Here is a 17,482-nt window from a genome sequence, read left to right as displayed (position 1 = left end):
CCAATAAAAGTTCTGAATGCGTTCCTGAACTGAGAGGCAGTTTTTGCTTTTTTCTTTTTTTTTTTGTAAACCCAACTGAGTCAACTGTACTTGTTACAATGTGACACCCTCTTTTTACCAGATTCTTCTTGGACATTGCAAACTGGGAGAAGACATAGTCAACCAGCGGCCATCCTTCTCGGGCTTCAATGTAACACTTTTCACACATGGTTTGGATGAGGAGGAGGATGGAATTCCTCACCTAGAGTAAAAAAAATGCATTTGCAACGATTTATAAGTTGGATGGAATGCAAAATTAAGTTCTGCTGTTCTTTTTAAACTTTATGGTTCACTGAATGGGACACTTTTCAAAAAGGAATATAACTTGAATGATGTCAAAAATAGGACAGTAATTTATAGATTTTTGGTTTGATGGTCACCAAAAGGGCTCTCTTTAAGCAAAATCATTCTCACTAGATCCCTAGACATGTCCTCTGTTACTATGTATTAGGAAACATTGGTGAAGTTGGGCTAAAACACTAACTTGTTTAAAAATCCTCAATAAAAGATAGCACATTGAATTACAGAGCTATTATCTCTTAGGTACAATTATAAAATCCAAACATATTTGAAAATTGGAGTTTTGTTTCTTAAATTTAGTGTTAACTCATTTGGTGGAAGAAACTAATTTGAACTGTTTTACTCATTATGTGTACAAGAATTTATTTTCCTGAAGAAATATAAATGGTTTTGATTATGGATTACTGCCATACTAATACCTTTGTAAAACTGGAAAAGTTGTGCATTATAAAACAGATCTGACTCCAGGAGTTGGAATAATGGATTATGAGTTTATATTATATATATTTGTAATCATTAGGTTCAATTTGTTTATTGGTTTGCTTCCCTGAAGGATAGAAAGTTCAGTTCAATCCCTCATTAAATAGCCCTTTTAATGGAGGGTGGGAAAAAGAGGATAATTTCCAATAGGGAAGTGGGATTATGTGTTAGTAATTAGCAGAAACTCAACAAGTGGTCTCTATAAGTGACTTTGTATCTTTGTCTAGGGAGTTGACCTTCCTTAAAATGCCTGTTTTCTTTTATTCTACCCTACTTCTTCAGTTGCTTTGGCCAGTTATCGAGCCACTAAGTTGTTATTTATTGCAGTTTTTGTTATCTTAAACATGGTCACTGGGGATCAGAGTCTCTCGGAGAATTTTATCTTCTTCATTGGCTTCTGCACAGGGCTTTGAGCCAAACAAAATGTTTTTTGTTTTAAATGGAAATTTTATTTTAAAAATTTTATCATGTGTATTGAGGTAATATGGGTCTATGTCATTTCTAAGTTTTATGGATAAGGGCTCACACCTCTACAAATACATGTTATCACACCACACCCACCAGCAAAACACCAATAATCGTCCAGCATAGCTCTTGCTCACTCCTTTGCTCCCACCACCCCACCTGCCCCTTCTGGTAGCCTTAGTTTTGCAGTTGGATTTCACGGGTTTGTTCTTGTTTATTTCTTCACTTTGCTTTTTATATGTTATATATGAGTAAAGGAGTCTGTTATTTGCCTTTATTCTTCTGACTTATTTCACTTAGCATAATCCTCTCCAATTAACTCATGTTGTTGTAAATAGCAAGATTTTATCTTTTTTAAATAGCTGATTAGTATTTCATTGAGCATATGTTAATATAACACATCTTATCTATCCATTCATCTATCATTGGACACTAGGATTATTTTCATAGCTTAGCTATTATAAACAATGCTAAAATGAACATAGAGTGCATATATGCCCTCAAATTAATGCTTTTGTTGTCTTCTGGTAGATATTCAGGATAGAGATCACTGGATCATGTGTCAGATCTATTTTAATATTTTTAGAAGTCTCCATTCTGTTGCTAGAGTCTGGACTAGGCTACATTCCCACAGACAGTGTAAGAGGATAGTTTTTCTCCACACCCTCAACCAACATTTATCATTCCTACTTTTTTTTGGGTTTGTTTTATTATGGGTAATTTTTACAGGTGTGAGCTGGTATCTCATTATGGTTTTGATTAGTATTTCCCTGATAACTGATGATGAGCACTTAATGTGGTTTTCATACAAAAAAAAAAAAAAAACAGCAATTGACAATTTAAAAAATTTGTTCCTGCAATGTGTTCCTCATTTTTCCTAATGTGGAATATTTTTCTCACATAATCAGGAAATATTGAACAATCTATTATGTATAAGACTTACTCTGAGTGCTCCCTAGTTGAAAAAATAAGATATTAATGCTAAGAATAAGATTCGGAGGTTATTACTCTTTGGAGGAAGATCTATTATCTTTATAATTAGCAATTAATTTTTAAACTATTTGCAGAACACAGACAGTGACACTCCTTGCAGAACTATTTTTATTTTTCTACTGAGAGATCCTTGACCTGAGCATACTTTAGAACTTCACCTTGATACAGTTTATCTTTTGGAAAAAATGGAATGTTCAGAAGCATGGAAGTGATCAATGAAGGTTTTAGAAAACAATCTCATAAGCAGATCCTTAAAAAGTTGAGCCCCACTGTTTTTTGACCCCATTCCCCACTCCACCCCCACAAAATGTCTCTGGTATATAGCTGTTCATCATTATGATTATTTTCTCGACTGTTCTGAAACAGTGGGGGAAGGGAAATGCACTGACTATGGTGATGGCACATGTGTGATTTGGTGATGGGAAACCCAAGGGGATTGCAACTAGATGGAAAAATGCACAAAAATATGTAAAAATAAACTATAGTAAAATAAAATAAAAATAAAGTTGAACCCCTTTTTATTAACTCCTAAAATTACAATGGTCCAGAACAAGATCCTCATTAATTCTCTTACTTTGATACTGACGTCACTCATGATGACTTTGACTATCCTTTCGATTGAAGTGATGTGATCTCTCAACCTGGGCTCTGAAAGACAGAGGGAGAAAGTGAAAATCCTGATTCACTAGAAAAACACAATACATTCAAGGATCCTAAGAAACTCATTAGTTATTGTCTATGGTTGTTGACTCTTGCCCTTGACATTTCATGTTTTCAATTCCCTTCTACTCTTTTCTTTTCCAGTTCTTTATAGATCTTGATTTCTTTTCTTGCACATTGTTATATTTGGCATCATCTTGTTTAAATGTTAGATTCCAAAGTATTCAATCTATCAAGACTAATGTTTCCATTGTAACACAATTTAATATTTCTTGTCTGTTGTTTCTTCATTCCAGTGTTAACTAAATTTTTAAAAAGTATTATAATATGGTACAAAAAGTAATCCTTATACTTGATTCACTCCAAGATATTGTCAATTCACTTTTCTTCATTCCAGTGTTAACTAAATTTTTAAAAAGTATTATAATATGGTACAAAAAGTAATCCTTATACTTGATTCACTCCAAGATATTGTCAATTCACCATGCACTATTATTTTTATTGCACCAAAAAGAGTGGCCAGTTACAATTAAACATGCTTTAAATTGTAAGAAGCATTCAATACATGAGAAATATTTGTGTATTGGAATGAGTGAGATAGGATTATTCATTAAATACTACTGTTTTCTAAGTATACCAATCTCTGGACTATGTGAATTCTTGCTTATTGCATCACTCAGCCAAGTTATTATATCTTTTAATGTCTAAATTCAGGTAGAATACTTGTTCATCTCAGTTGGATGCATTAATAAATATCATGAAAGAAAAGGCACAACTGAAAATGGCTCTTTAAAAGAACTAGATTGTAGATCGAGAAGGAAGAGCTTCACTTAAATATAATGTTCCATGAACATCTCAAGGATATTGAGGATGATTAGGGAATGCATGGGCTTTTTCTGTTTTCTTCTTGACATAAATAAACCACCTCTGGCTTCATCTCTATTGCTTACCGTCAGCATTGACAGCTGATCTTAATAAGGACAAAATTCCCATTCGGATGACTTCATTATTGCTTCTTATTTGTTCATCAAAAAATTCCATCAGGTCTGCGGGATTGGAGTGGGCTGCAGATTTAAGAAATACTGGAGTCATAAGAAGTCATTTTCACCTCAGGTAAATACTTGTGAATGAGGAAAGGGGAAATTCCATGAGGAATTTTGTCTGTGTTTTTTTAGAATCACAAAATGAATGAGGAAGTTTAGTCATTAAGAGAGCTTTCTATGCCTAGACCCACCTCTGTTTCTATGAACACGACCTTATTTTGAAATTAGGTTCTTTGCAGATGGAAACATATTAAGGTCATTAGGGTGAGTCCTAATTCAACATGACTGGTGTCTTTATGAGTAAAGGAAAGGAGACACAGAGAGAGCAACAGGTGAACACAGAGGCAGAAGCTGGTGATGTTTCCCCTGTTGTGGAGCTAGGGAGCTTCAGAGGCAGGGCAGCTAGCAGGAAATAGAGAGGAAAGCCCTGGCTAGAATGGAACAGATTGGACTAGGAATTATCAAATATAAAATGAGGTCATTAATTAGGCAAAGGCATAGAGAAGTCTGGTAGGTGAGAACTAGAACATATTAGAAAGGTATGCAGAAGAAGTAGTATGAAAAAGGTATGTAGTAGAAGTGGCATTTTGGGGGAGGTTGCAAAGGGTGAAAGATATAGAATTGTCCATGTCCCCTAGTTCTGTATTCTGACTTGGGGCCTCAGTGCCTCCTCTACCACCTATGCCAGGTAGTCTAACCAGGTGATGGGAGAGATTGTGATATCAAAACTAGAAGATTAGGGATAGTATAAAGGAGAGAGAGAAAGACAAGGAATAGATACTAAGTGATAACTGGAAGAAAAGTGGGTGAATTTGGGTTTGGTGCTGTTTTAACAAATCTAATATAACAAGAAAAGAGTACGTTCTGTTGTTGGGATTACCAACAGAGACTGGCTTGCCTGGAAGGAACACATGCTTATATGGATAGTGAATGCCCAACAAAGAAACTGAAATATACAATGAGGAAAGGAGAGTCTTTTTAATACGTGACATTGGTAAAACTGGATTATTTGCACACAAAGAATGAAATTGGATCCCTATATTAAACCATGCACAAATCAACTCAAATTAAAGAACTAGACGTAGGACTTGAAACATAAAACTCCTAGAAGAAAACATAGGGAGTGAGTTCCCTTGACATTGGTCCTAGCTATGATATTTTGTATTTGACACCAAAAACAAAAGTAGCAAAAACAAAAACAAACAAACAAACAAACAAACAAAAAAGAAAACCAAATGGGACATCAATCTGGAACATTTCTACCTAGCAAAGGAAACCATCAACAAAATGAAGTGGTGTTTTATGGGATGTGAGAAAATATTTTTAAATCCTATATCAGATAAGGGTTACTATCCCAGATCTGCCTGGGACATTTATGGTATTCAAATGGAAAGTCTTCTCTTTCTGGAATGAAATCCCCTTTATTTCCAGGCAAACCAGGATGACTAGTCACTACTTACTCCTCTAAAGAGCAAGTAGAATAGGGACCGGAACAGAAAACTATAAGTTGAATTTCACATTTTGTGAAATTAATGTGACAGATGCACTCACACCCTTCACCAGTGTCATCATCATTATCACTTGGAGGCATTTTGATTAAAACCCCTTTGGATGCTGGGACCTACCAAGAATGAGGAAGCAACTTGAAGCTTCAATTTCATTTTCTTTCACTGGAGGCTCTGAAACTCTGCAGACCTGAATGAGGAGGAGGAATCAGGCAGTCCATATTAAAAATAGAAAAATGAGTGAAAAGGGAACAATCAGACTTGACAGCTTGGTCTCCTTACCTGGTGGAGTAAATGCGAAAAGATGCCTTTTTTCAAGATCTTTGGAAAGTCAACATCATAGAGAACCGCTGCGGTCAATATTTGTTTTAGACTCTAGAATGGAATATCTCAAAGGTTAGCTGGTGGGTATCATTGATGCAGCAACACAGGCTGCAGAAGGCAAATAATTATGTTTTATGAACATAAACCCATAATCTTCCTGCAGTGATGGGTTTCCCTTAGTGATTCTGACCCCTCTATTCTATTCAGTGCTTAGCAGTTTGAAATGGAATTCTTAATTGCTTTCTGGAGTTTCTGTCATCCAGCTATGCCACCCTCTTCTCTATCCTATATTTCCTGAGGGATATTTAAGTTCAGCTGCCCAAATAGATATTTGTTTCTTGGGGTTGCTGAGGACTTACTATCCTCTAGGATGATTGCAGTTTTGCGCTGTAGTTAGTTCTTTGAGGGTGTGGCTCTTACCTGAGTGATGTGGAAATCAATCTCTTTTTCTTTATACTGGTTCAGGAGCCAGGGCACCTGGCCCAGAGCATAGTCACATAGGTCTTCTCGATGAAGCAGCAGGCTCACTGTGGGGCCATGGGTCTTAATGATGGCCAGAGTCTGCAGAGACAGTAAATACCATTTTAAGTAAATCATTATGCTTGTATTCTCAGAATACCAAAGGCTTTAGATGTACCCCCAAAACTTTCCTCACTGCTTTTAACTAAGAAAGGTCTCTTTTGAAATTCAAAAATTTAGCTCAGTGCATGATAGAAAACATTCCCATTCAAAAGAAAAGTAAATAACATCAATGCATGAAGGGACCATATTTGTATTTGTCTTTATAATTATATCTACACCTACCTCTATGTCTATATTGATATTCATATTGATATTTGCTCTTCTCCTGCCATTTTTAACATTAGTGAATTTAAAATTTTCCTCACATTAAAGTGTATTAAAAAATGCTTCATAACCTTGATTCCATTTTTATTCCCATCCGATTCTGTTTTTCTTTCCTTCAGAGCAAAGCTGTTTGCAAGAGTGGTTCACAGAGCAAAGTTTTCTGAAGAAGTGCTATCTCCATATCCCACCTCCCCTTCAACCATCAATTCTATAATCTGTTTTCCACTGACATGAAAAATGAACAACTTTCAGGGTATAAAATATAAATGGGATTTAGGAAAAAATAGTACCACAGTACTCATAATTTGTGACAGACTTAGATTTATTTTATTTAGATTTCTTCTTTCTATTTACATGACTTATTCTTTTTACTATACATTTGAATTTATTAAAAATTAACACCGTTCTTTAGTATATGTAGTTCTTTATTTTGCTTTTTCTGTCTAAAAGTGTATCATGAATTTTTTTTCAGCTAAATTTTGATATACAGCAAACCACCTCAAAACTTAATGACCAGTAATAACAAACTTTTATTTCACTCAGGATTGTCAGCTGAATGGTACTACCGCATTTCTCTGCAGTATACACTTTTCAAGACTTTTCTTGCTTGAACATTATAATAATGGTTGCTGTAGATCTCACTTTCCTTCTTGAAATTTCCTCCTTTCTCAGTTTCTCAGGTCTCATCCTACACAGTTCTCCTGCTTTTTCATCAGCTCACTCCCCATTTTCCACCATGAGTTCCTGAACCTTTGCTGTTCCCTACATTATGGATCCTGCCCCGATTCCAAAATCTATTTTTGGCACTTTTCCACTCCACGTAATCTTGCACGACGGTATCCAAGACCACTTACTCAGTGGGCACTTATATAATGATGGTGTCCAATCCATGTATCCACTTTTTGCTTTTCTTCCCATCTTAAACATCTCCAGCCTACTCATGTCTCCACTGAGATGTCTCATTGGCATTCAAATAAAAATGTCCAAATTTACACCCATTTTTTTCACTACCCCAAAAGTAGTGTTTGTCCAGTTTTTCTTTTCATGATTAATGGTCCCAAAATCACTCAAGAGAGAAATCGAGGAATGATCTCAGGTGCTTCTATTTCCTTCATTATACACACCCAAATCATGCCAAGTGTTGCAGATTCTCTTCTCCAGCACCTGAATCCTCTTATTGGCATTACTGATATGACATTAAAAATCCCCCTTAGCAGTTATGAATTAGAACATTCCTATAGCTTCCTGAGAGTTTTGCTTTAATCTTTTCATATACCGTATTCATCCTTGACATTTATGTTAGAATGATTTTCTGGCACTGGGGTCCTTGCTTAAAAATCCTTCAAAGTTTTCTCATTTCTTTTGTTTAAAAATATTATTTTACTTAATGATTAACATTCATAGGGAAGGGAATCATAATTCCTAATTTCTATTATTTCACTTAATGTTTATTACTTTTTATTGAGGTAACATTGGTTTGCAGCACTGTGTATGATTCAGAGGTACAGGATTACAACCTTCAGATGTATGTTACCACTTTACATCTACCACTAAGGCCCCATATCCTTCACCACAGTCCACTGTGGTTTCTCATTTCTTTTTTCCCCCTACAGATTCTTTCTTTCTTTCATAAATATAATTTTTATAAATAGAATATAAATATTATATTTTATAATTTATTTACATCTTTCTTCATTTTGTACATTTATTCTTCTCAATTGTAATGCCCATGGACTTCCCACAACCACTTCACCCATGTGCTATCACTATAGCACCATGTACTCTTCCCACCCCATTTTTTATCCTGTTCCCCTCTTCTCCCCCATAGAATGTCTCTGGTTTACAGTTGTGTGAGTTGATGTTTGTTTTTGCTTTATTACAATTACTAATTATTTTTCTGATTTCTTACACTCCTACAAGTGAAACTACTCAGGATTTTTCTTACTCTTTCTGGCTTTACTAAGGATGTTCCTTTCCAGCTCCATCCATGTTGCAACCAATGGCATGAGTTTATCTTTTTGATTGCCGAGTAGTAGTCCATTGTGTATATGGTGTATATGTACCATGTCATACTGATTCAGTCCAGTTCCCTGTGTAGCTTTTCAAGATTTTTCATTATGGGCTAAAAACACCATTCAGATTTCATTTCTTCTTGCTTTGATTTCCCTTTCCTTCTCTTCCTTCCCTTCCCCACACAGCCTCACTCAAGTGTGCATGTTGTTCCACCTCCAGCCTGTGCTTCAATATGTTTTATTCCTCTCTGGGAAATGCCTTCCCTGTAGTACATGACTTCATGGACTGCAAGCTCAGTTTGAGTCACAGTGTGTGCAGCACTCATCCCAGAGTCAAGTGCTGCTCTCTGGATGCACCCTGGTAACTCCATGTAGCTCTTCCTATGGGAAGCTAGGAAAGTGTTTATCAATTTTGTCCTGAAGTTCTCCTTCCTAGGTGTTTTGAAGAAAAGAATTCAGGAGAGCATTAGAAGTTGCATGTTTGCTAAGGATTTGACTATTCCAGCAATAGTAAAAATAAATGCTTTAAAAGCTTGAAAGAAAGAATCAGAACTAACTCAGTGTTCCATTTTTATAAATGGAAATAAAAAGATCTAAATAGGATATGATTTAGCCTACTTAAAAATTGTGGCAATTATGCACGATAAGGATGGGATTATATATATATGAATGTACTCTATAATCTTCTCTGTAATGCATTATATTTTGAAGCAGCCAAACACATTCTTTAGATGTTCTTTTATTTCACTGTGATATTCACAGGTACCGCTGCTTTGCCTAATCATTGACTCACCCAAAGATGGGTTATGACATGAAAGACTGAAGTAACTAACCTCCTATGCATTTACCACATCATCTTATTTTTTTGTTCTCTCCAATCATGGATTGGAAAGTCAGTTCCATGGGGATTTTGTTGTGTTTAAGTCCTGCTGTATCCCTGGTATTTGATATGATGTCTGGCATATTATGAGGACACAATGAAAATTAGTTGAAAGAATGACTAATGATTTGAAATAGGTAAAACAAAAGATTTGATAAAAATCAATCCAGTTTTCATGTCAAAAATAAAAGAAAAAGGTCAACCAACAAGGAAGGAGAGTTGGATTGAGTCATGCTGAACCCCCTACTCACTTGTGTGGGTGAGGCCGTGGGGGCCCATCTCTCCATTATATACCGGAACAGCATAAAGATTTTGTCAGACAGTCGGTTGGCATCCAGTTTGGGGTAAGGGAAGTCTCTCCAGTGGTTGACATACTTGTAAATGGCCTTGCTGAACTTTTCAAGGGCTGCATTTTAAAAACAACCACAGATAAAGAAACATATAATGATGGTGAGCACCAGGAAATAAATTGAGAGGAGAGGACTGATGATTAGCAATACAGAATAATTCTTTATAAAATATTATACCTATAAGGAAGTGAACATGTGTTCACTCGTTACAGGAAGAAGTACATTAAAATCAAAATGAGACACTACTACATCCAGAATAATTAAAATTTAAGACAGTTAATGTTGCATTTTGACAAGATAGGTTCAGCTTCTGTTTTTATGTTAGTCAGGGTACAAGTTGATACAAACACTTTGGCACCATAAACCAAATTTGATTAGACATTTTCTATGATCCAGAAATTCCACTCCTCAATACACAACAGTTATATCTGTATGTATCCTTGTACATGGATGTTTATAATAGCTTTTTTTTCCTTTTGTAATAGTGTCAAGTAGAAAAAAGTCCAAATATTTGCCAACATATCCAATGGAAAAATCAAATGTAGCATCGATATGAAATAGTGTACAGAAGTGAAAACAGACTATAGCTAAATAAAACAATCCATAGGCATCTCATGAAATTAATAAATGGGGAAAATATTTTATGGCATGAGAAGTCAGATGATTGGGGGAAAAGATAAAAGAGGACCTCTTGGGTATTAGAATATTCCACTTCTTACCCCGAGTGATGATCAAATAGATAAGTTCACTTTCATACAACTCATTGACCAGTACACTTCTGATTTGTTCATTTTTCTGTGTGTCCGTTTTACCTCTACACAACATAATTAAAAAAACATCTCTAGCTTACAAATATATCACTCGGGCCACTAATTCAGATATATTTTCATCAAATACAGGGAATGATATTTTTCCTTCACCTCTTCTGTGTCAATAGATGACAAAGAAAATTCCCGGTTCACACTCTGAAGTATACCTCACATGCAAAGAATGCTCTGGAAAATATCCAAAATACCTTAGTTGTATCAGGAGCTGGCCATTTACTGGCTTATTCACATTCCCTCCAAACTCTCCCTGATACTCATCTGCTTCGCCTTGTCATAATCCTTTGTGCATATGTGGGGGTGGGGGGGGTGCAGGAGGTGTCTATGTATGTTTCCTGCAGTGTGCAGTGGTCTATAAACAACAGAAGAAAAGGGATAATGTGTTGCCTTTTGAGTTACTGAAAGTGGTGAGCACAATGTTTATTTGCTGAGTGAGTCAGTGATGACAGAGGGAAGGTGGTTAAGTTTTAGACCTTTTCTATAGTGGTAGTAAAAAGTTGCCATGGGAGGAAAGGACAGTTGGAAATCTTGATAAAGACAGAGGCGTCCCTTATTCATTGTCATGATTTCTGATTTTTTCCCCTCTTACTGGCTTGCTTATTAATATTGGTGTCTAAGAAACATAGATACCACGTTTATTTGCAGGACCAACATTATCTGTGATGGTAAGTAGAGAAAGCAAAAAGTATTGAAAATTGTGCTAGCTGGGCATAATTGCTCAAGTGCTTGAGTCACGTTGCCATAGTTCAGATTTTGGCTCTGTTACATACTAGTTTGTGACCATAGACAAGCTGATTAAGTTTTGAGGCCTCAACTGTCCATCTGTAAAATGGAGGGAAAATATTAACTGTCTAATTTGGTGGCTGTGAAGGTTAAGTAAAACACTCATCTTAAAATGCCCAAGGCAGTGTCCAGTCACATAATAAATTCTCAATGTTTATCAAATGCAAATATTACCTTCCTTGAGGACAGCACTGGAAGAAACATTCCTAACAGCATGGACTTGTCAATATTACAAGCATTGAGATGACAGTGTTTGGATTTTAGGGTAAGCAGGATCGTGGACATTGCATCACTTGGCATTTTTAGAGGTGAAACCCAGAGTGACATAAATGACAGCGTGACCTGCAGGCTTGGTGGCAGGTCAGAGACAAGAGTGCAAGTCTCTAGACTCACCCAAGAAACCTTTCACTGTGTGGCAAATGGTTTTTCCTAGGCCTTGCAGTGCACACTTTTCCCCACAGACCCTTAATGGATGCAAACACATTCCCAGTTTAGGGATAAACAAACTATCCAGTTTGGGATAAACAAACTATCCAGTTTGTTTATTTTTCTTGTTTTTTTTTTTTTTTTTTTTTAATAAAGATTCATTTACTTATACATACAGAACAGTGCAGGCCAGAGGTGCAGGAACAGTGAGAGGATTCACCAGACACAGAATGGGAAGCAGAACAGGCAGATCAACAAAGTACACTGCTGAGGGGAGCAGCGGGTGAATCAGGAGAGGTCTGCTGCAACATGTGGGTCACCTCCAAGGTTGGGTATCTAACTTGCACTGAAGCCACTAAGGGTAGCTTGCAGTGCTGTGTTTTAACCTGTTGTGCCACCAGGGAGAGCCCTATTTTTTCTTGATTTTGTGTCTGCTTACATTTACGGTACATTGTTAACTTATTATTATACAATTTATATTGCATTATAAAGAGATTCATTACAAAGAGTGGAGAAACCCTCACAGCATTGTAGAGAAACCTTGATCCAGTAATGAAGGGGGTTAGTGGAAGTAGGGGCCACACAGGGCCATGGGAAAAGTACCGCTGGTGCTCACTGACAGCAGGATCTGAAGGCCATCTCTACATCTAACTGTCTGTGTCACTACCTCCCTGGTGAACCTACTTTCTGTGACACTCAGATTCTCATCTGGCAAACAAGTTAACAGTGCAGAATTTCTGTGAGGACTAGGAGAGAAAATGCCCTGCAGAGGGTGTTCCACATGCTAGGCATTCAACAAATGGCAGCTATTGGTATTAGAGAGGATAAGACTAGCATCAAAGAAAAAACCAGACATTTGCCGAATTTACATTCTGGATCCTACCGAGACAGAAGGAACTAGCAGGATACCCACCGAGACAGAAGGCTCCCTTCATCCTCTCCTCCTCTGCCAGCCTGAGCATGGTCTGCATGGTGAGCAGTGTCATCATCATGAATGGGATGCTCTGGGACACTGAAGTGAGACACGAGAGGCAACAGAGGTTATCTTCTCACCCCTGGGTCTTCTCTTCAAGTCAACAGCAAGCATTTCAAGGCTGTGGGGGAGGGAAAAGTGGCCCAGTACGAGATGCTCCTTGCTCCCCCTTCTCCATCGCATCTCCAGGATGTAGTGAGAGAATTGAAGCGTGAATGGCTTAAAGCAAGGTCTTAGCTACATGATCACCTGCACCTGCCACTTAGTCACAATCCTTTCTTTGGGCAATTATTTCATTAATGCTTGTTGCTCCCACCAGAACATGCTCCCCAGAGCCTGGCATGTTAATAGGTACACCAAAAAAAATCTGTTAAAGTGGTGTAGAAACAAATTGTAAGAAAACTTTACTTCATGTATTTGTGGAGGGGGTTGCAGAATATGACTTGTAGAAAATGTGTTTCTAGAAATAAAAACCAGGGAAAGGGACTGTGAAACTGAGAGAGGTCAGGCAACTTCTGAGCAGCCTGGACAATGACTGGTCGGTAGACCCAACTATGCTCATGAACAACTTCCCAATATTCTCTACCAGTAGACTTTATTACAGCAGAAAGTAGAGATGGTCTCATTTCTGCATTCACTGCCATCTGCTAGACAATTGTTTCCCAGGGGAAAATGTTGAGAGTATTCTTTCTATACCATAGCTGGTAGCCAGTTCAGCCAGAGAAAGCACAACAAATTCATTTGGTAGCTCTAGGATTCTGAAGTTACTTTGTACTTCATACATCACAGAGTTGAAATCATGTGCAGCAAGAGACACCAAAACCTCACCAGCTAGCATTCTTATTTCTCGGATCATCTGAGGAAGAAAAAGAAAATAATGACAACTGGAGAAGAGCAGAATGAGTCTGTTGAGAGGAGATGGTTTGCATGAGATTTTTAAGTTCCCTTAGCTTTGGGATAGAGGGAGAAAGGAAACAAGAAGTAGGTCTCAGTGGCTGGGACAACGTGGTGATGTTAATCACTCTAAACAAGTTGCAAATTTGGGGTTAATACGTGCTTTCTTTCTACTTGACTAGGCCCTGGGACATGGGGTTGATGTTTTATGTTTAAGTGAATGAGTGACTATGGTTGAAAGACTAAAAGGGAGAGTGATAGAAAAATGGGGCTGAGTCTAGAGTTTTAATTTTTTTAGTATTGTCCCAATCTAATTATCTTTGATAGTGGAGATATTTGGGAGAATTTGTAATTTTGGTAAAGGTGAACTGATAAATTTGACTAACTCTCCTGCTGAGAAAATTCAATAAAGATCTAGATAAGATACAAAGAAACATACTCATAGAAACACTAAAGAGCTCACAGTATAGGTGCAATGAATTGCTAAATTGAGGTATGCAAATACTGGGAATTCAGAGAGCCAAGTCCTATATTTGAGGCTGCTTTGCAGCATTTAGGGACAACAATCAGAAATCAGAGCCAAACAACTTTGGTGAAACGCTGGGGTTTCCTTGTCTCATCTCTGGACAAAGATACCAAGGTGCTGTATTCTGATGTAAGGTCAAAAATATACTCCAAGGACTATGGTCTAATTTTGATCACAGAAGTAGCTGCCCAAATCTCAAACCATGAACTTAATCTTAGATTGTCAGTGCCCTTGACTGGAACAGGTAAAAAATTTTTGGAAAGAAAATACAGTATCCTGGTACCCAAACTATTCTTTTAAAAAATTTTCAGATACAATGGCTAGCATACAAAAATAAGTAGGGACATATGAAGTCAAAAGTACTGGTTTCTAGTTATTTATTATCAACAGATAGCTGTGTTACTTTGAAGAAAAAAAAAATCTCCAATACCAGCATCCTCATGTAAAAGTGGACTGAATTACATTGCCACTAAAGTATTTCTTAACTTTGACTCAGTTTCTTTATCTGTGAAGGCATAAATAATGAGTCCCATAGTGGCATCTGAATTATCATAAAAAACAAATAACAATGATTTATGGTCCTGGCAGTGGCATAGAAAAAGCTCATGGCTCCCTAAATGTACAGGGGCAGCGGGAGCTCTTAGGGATCTGTTGCTCCTTCCTTACTGATTGATCATCCAGAATCAAACTTACTTACATTGTCATCTCTCATGTCCTTAGAAGCATAATAAATCAACCGTTGGACAATCGCATCATCCAAGATATCAGTATTCTGAATAATGGAAGTGAGGTGACTATAAATGTCTTCCTGCGAACACAGAAGAATAGACACAGAAACTTGAAGGAGCAGAGGAAGTCCCAATGGAAAACACCATCAAGAAGCACGATCTGGCCCTCCCTGTTGGCGCAGCAGGTTAAAGCACAGCACTGAGAATCTAAAGCCACTTCCTCATGACTTCGATTCCCGCCTGCCCCGGAGGTGACCACATGGCGAGGCAGACCTCTCCTGACCCGCCCGCTGGTCCCCTCAGCAGTGTACTTCATCAGTAGGCCTGTTCTGCTCCCCACTCCGTCTCTGGTGAAGCCTCTCACTGACCCTGAGCCTCTGGCCTGCACCCCAAGTTCTGTATGCACAAATAAATAAATCTTTTTTTTAAAAAAAGAAGCACTATCTTTCTACTACACAATGAACCCTCTGAACAAAAGGCTTATATGTAAAACAAAATTCATTCTAAAAACTAATTTCACTTGTGGGCTACCTGAAACACTGCACTCTCTAGAAAATCAGCATTGTAGGATGATTGTAAGATGCTGCCCTCATTGTGGCTCTTTCCACCAGGGAGTCACCAGGTATTGCTAACATACTGTAAGAACACAAAGAGGCTGCTAAGCCTATGAGACCGGATCTTCTGTCAGACTCCAAAATAATACCCATGGTCTTTTGGTGGTGGCCTCCTCATGAAGGGGAATTTTTAGATCCTTGTTTCATCCATGTCTTTGTGAAGAGAAAGTTGTGAATCCTTTTGGGTAGAGCTGTAGCTTAGGGGATCATGAAGCTCAGCCAGATGCTAGGTGTGAGGCTCTCCTAAATCAGCCAGACAGCTATATGGCTTTGGAAGAAGAGAGAAGTTTGGAATTGTCCAATGGCCTCAGGCCTGTTAGCTGTGTTTAAGGCATGAAAGAACTCCTTCTGCATAAGGAATTCTAACAGGCAGTCAAGGTAGAAAATCGCTGGATTAAGAGATAACAGGATGTGTGCTGCCCTTCATGGGGAGGCCAAACCAAATGACCACAGGCATTATTCTGGAGTCTTAAGGAAGAGTTTATGTACTCCTGCTGTTGTTAGGCAAGTCATGTTACTTCTCTATGCCCCACTTTTCTGGGTTATCAAATGGAAAGAGTGATACCTACCTCATTAAGATGTGAGGCATGAACATAACATGATGTGGGTTGTTTGGAGAGTATCTCGCTTTATAATAGTAAGTGTTCAGTCAGCATAGCTGTCATTACTTAACAAGAGGTTATTAAAGTTAGAAAAGCCTTCAAATCACAGAGGAAAAGTCTCTACGTGTGAAACAGCATACAGACATGTGTAGGGGAGAGCTTTTTGTTTGTGCGCACCCCACAACTTACACACATGATTGTTTAGTCTGAAGTCCTCCTCCCAGCCTCCTCTCCCCGTGCTTTCTGCATCTGTCTCAATAAGTTTATGGAGACGGGTATTTGATTTGGTGTGTTAGTTTTCTGCTATCTTCTAGAACTGTATACTCTGATTCCTCAAAAACTAAATATTATTGCTTAAACATTATAATGACTTAATGAGTTCCATTAGAATTGCAATTTCTGAAAAATTGAATGTCATGTGAGAAGCTAAAGAGAAGTTAAAGAAGGACATCTATGAAATATTGTAACAACTGGTCTAGAAAAAGTGAATGGGAATGAGATTTTTCTCTATTTTTTCCTACCTTGCTAATATTATCTTCCTTGTTCAGCATGTTGAGTGTGAGGTTAATATCTCCAAAAGTCTCTAAAATGAGAATTTTCAAAAGGGAAGAATTAATTATGTGCTAAATCGTCCTTCTTTAACTTACTAGCAATAGTCACAGGAAGGTTTTTAGCACCTTCTTCTCTGTCGCCCTCTCTTCCTCCTTTGCTGCCTTGTTCCTGTTTCCTCTTTCCCCTCTCACTTTTCCCCTCTCCTCCTCTAATCTAATCCTTTGAGGGCAGGCACAGTGTCTTACTCATATTTCATACATTTGACATACTGAAAATAGCAGGTGCCCAGTTATTTTTCAAAACCTGAATTAACATGTATGGGGGCAATTAAAAAGTAATAAATTCCTATTTTTTCCCACCAGACATCTAGGCATCACCCTATAAACCTCCTCCAGCAAGCCTCAGCATTCAGGCTTTATGAGCTGAGGTCCCTCACTCCTAGCTTGAGTGTTCACAGGCAAGAGTGGAGGCAATGGCCTCTCTTCTCACTCTCATCTTCCTTTTCCCTCTCTCTCTTCCCATCCTTCCTCTGGCCCTGTCAGGTGCTTCTTCCAATCCCAGGCTCATGAAGTCTGGCTCTTTTATGATTATGACCTAAATATTACACTTAGGGATTTCTAGGAACATTTATATTTGAATAAAACTCTCTTAAAAATTGAAAAA

The 17,482-nt window shown here is 37.7% G+C and overlaps 1 protein-coding gene across 1 annotated transcript in view; it reads right to left on the bottom strand.

Annotated features, from left to right (window-relative positions):
- Positions 1-16,818, bottom strand: part of MROH2B (maestro heat-like repeat family member 2B) — a 53,855-nt gene extending 37,037 nt beyond the window's left edge. The window contains exons 1-11 of the mRNA XM_012721777.1: positions 16,789-16,818; positions 15,021-15,131; positions 13,600-13,759; positions 12,844-12,942; positions 9,799-9,953; positions 6,230-6,370; positions 5,768-5,860; positions 5,606-5,675; positions 3,888-4,001; positions 2,852-2,925; positions 119-241 (exon numbers count right to left, since the gene is read on the bottom strand). Of these exons, the coding sequence (XP_012577231.1) occupies positions 119-241; positions 2,852-2,925; positions 3,888-4,001; positions 5,606-5,675; positions 5,768-5,860; positions 6,230-6,370; positions 9,799-9,953; positions 12,844-12,942; positions 13,600-13,759; positions 15,021-15,131; positions 16,789-16,818 (1,170 nt within the window). The remainder of the gene's footprint in view (positions 1-118; positions 242-2,851; positions 2,926-3,887; positions 4,002-5,605; positions 5,676-5,767; positions 5,861-6,229; positions 6,371-9,798; positions 9,954-12,843; positions 12,943-13,599; positions 13,760-15,020; positions 15,132-16,788) is intronic.
- Positions 16,819-17,482: the final 664 nt, after the last annotated feature.

The sequence above is a fragment of the Condylura cristata genome, unplaced genomic scaffold, assembly GCF_000260355.1.
Source record: "Condylura cristata isolate star-nosed mole 26May11 unplaced genomic scaffold, ConCri1.0 scaffold00007, whole genome shotgun sequence".
Lineage (NCBI taxonomy): Eukaryota > Metazoa > Chordata > Mammalia > Eulipotyphla > Talpidae > Condylura > Condylura cristata.
The sequence above is the reverse complement of the archived record's forward strand: the minus strand, read 5'-3'. Positions and strand labels throughout refer to the sequence as shown.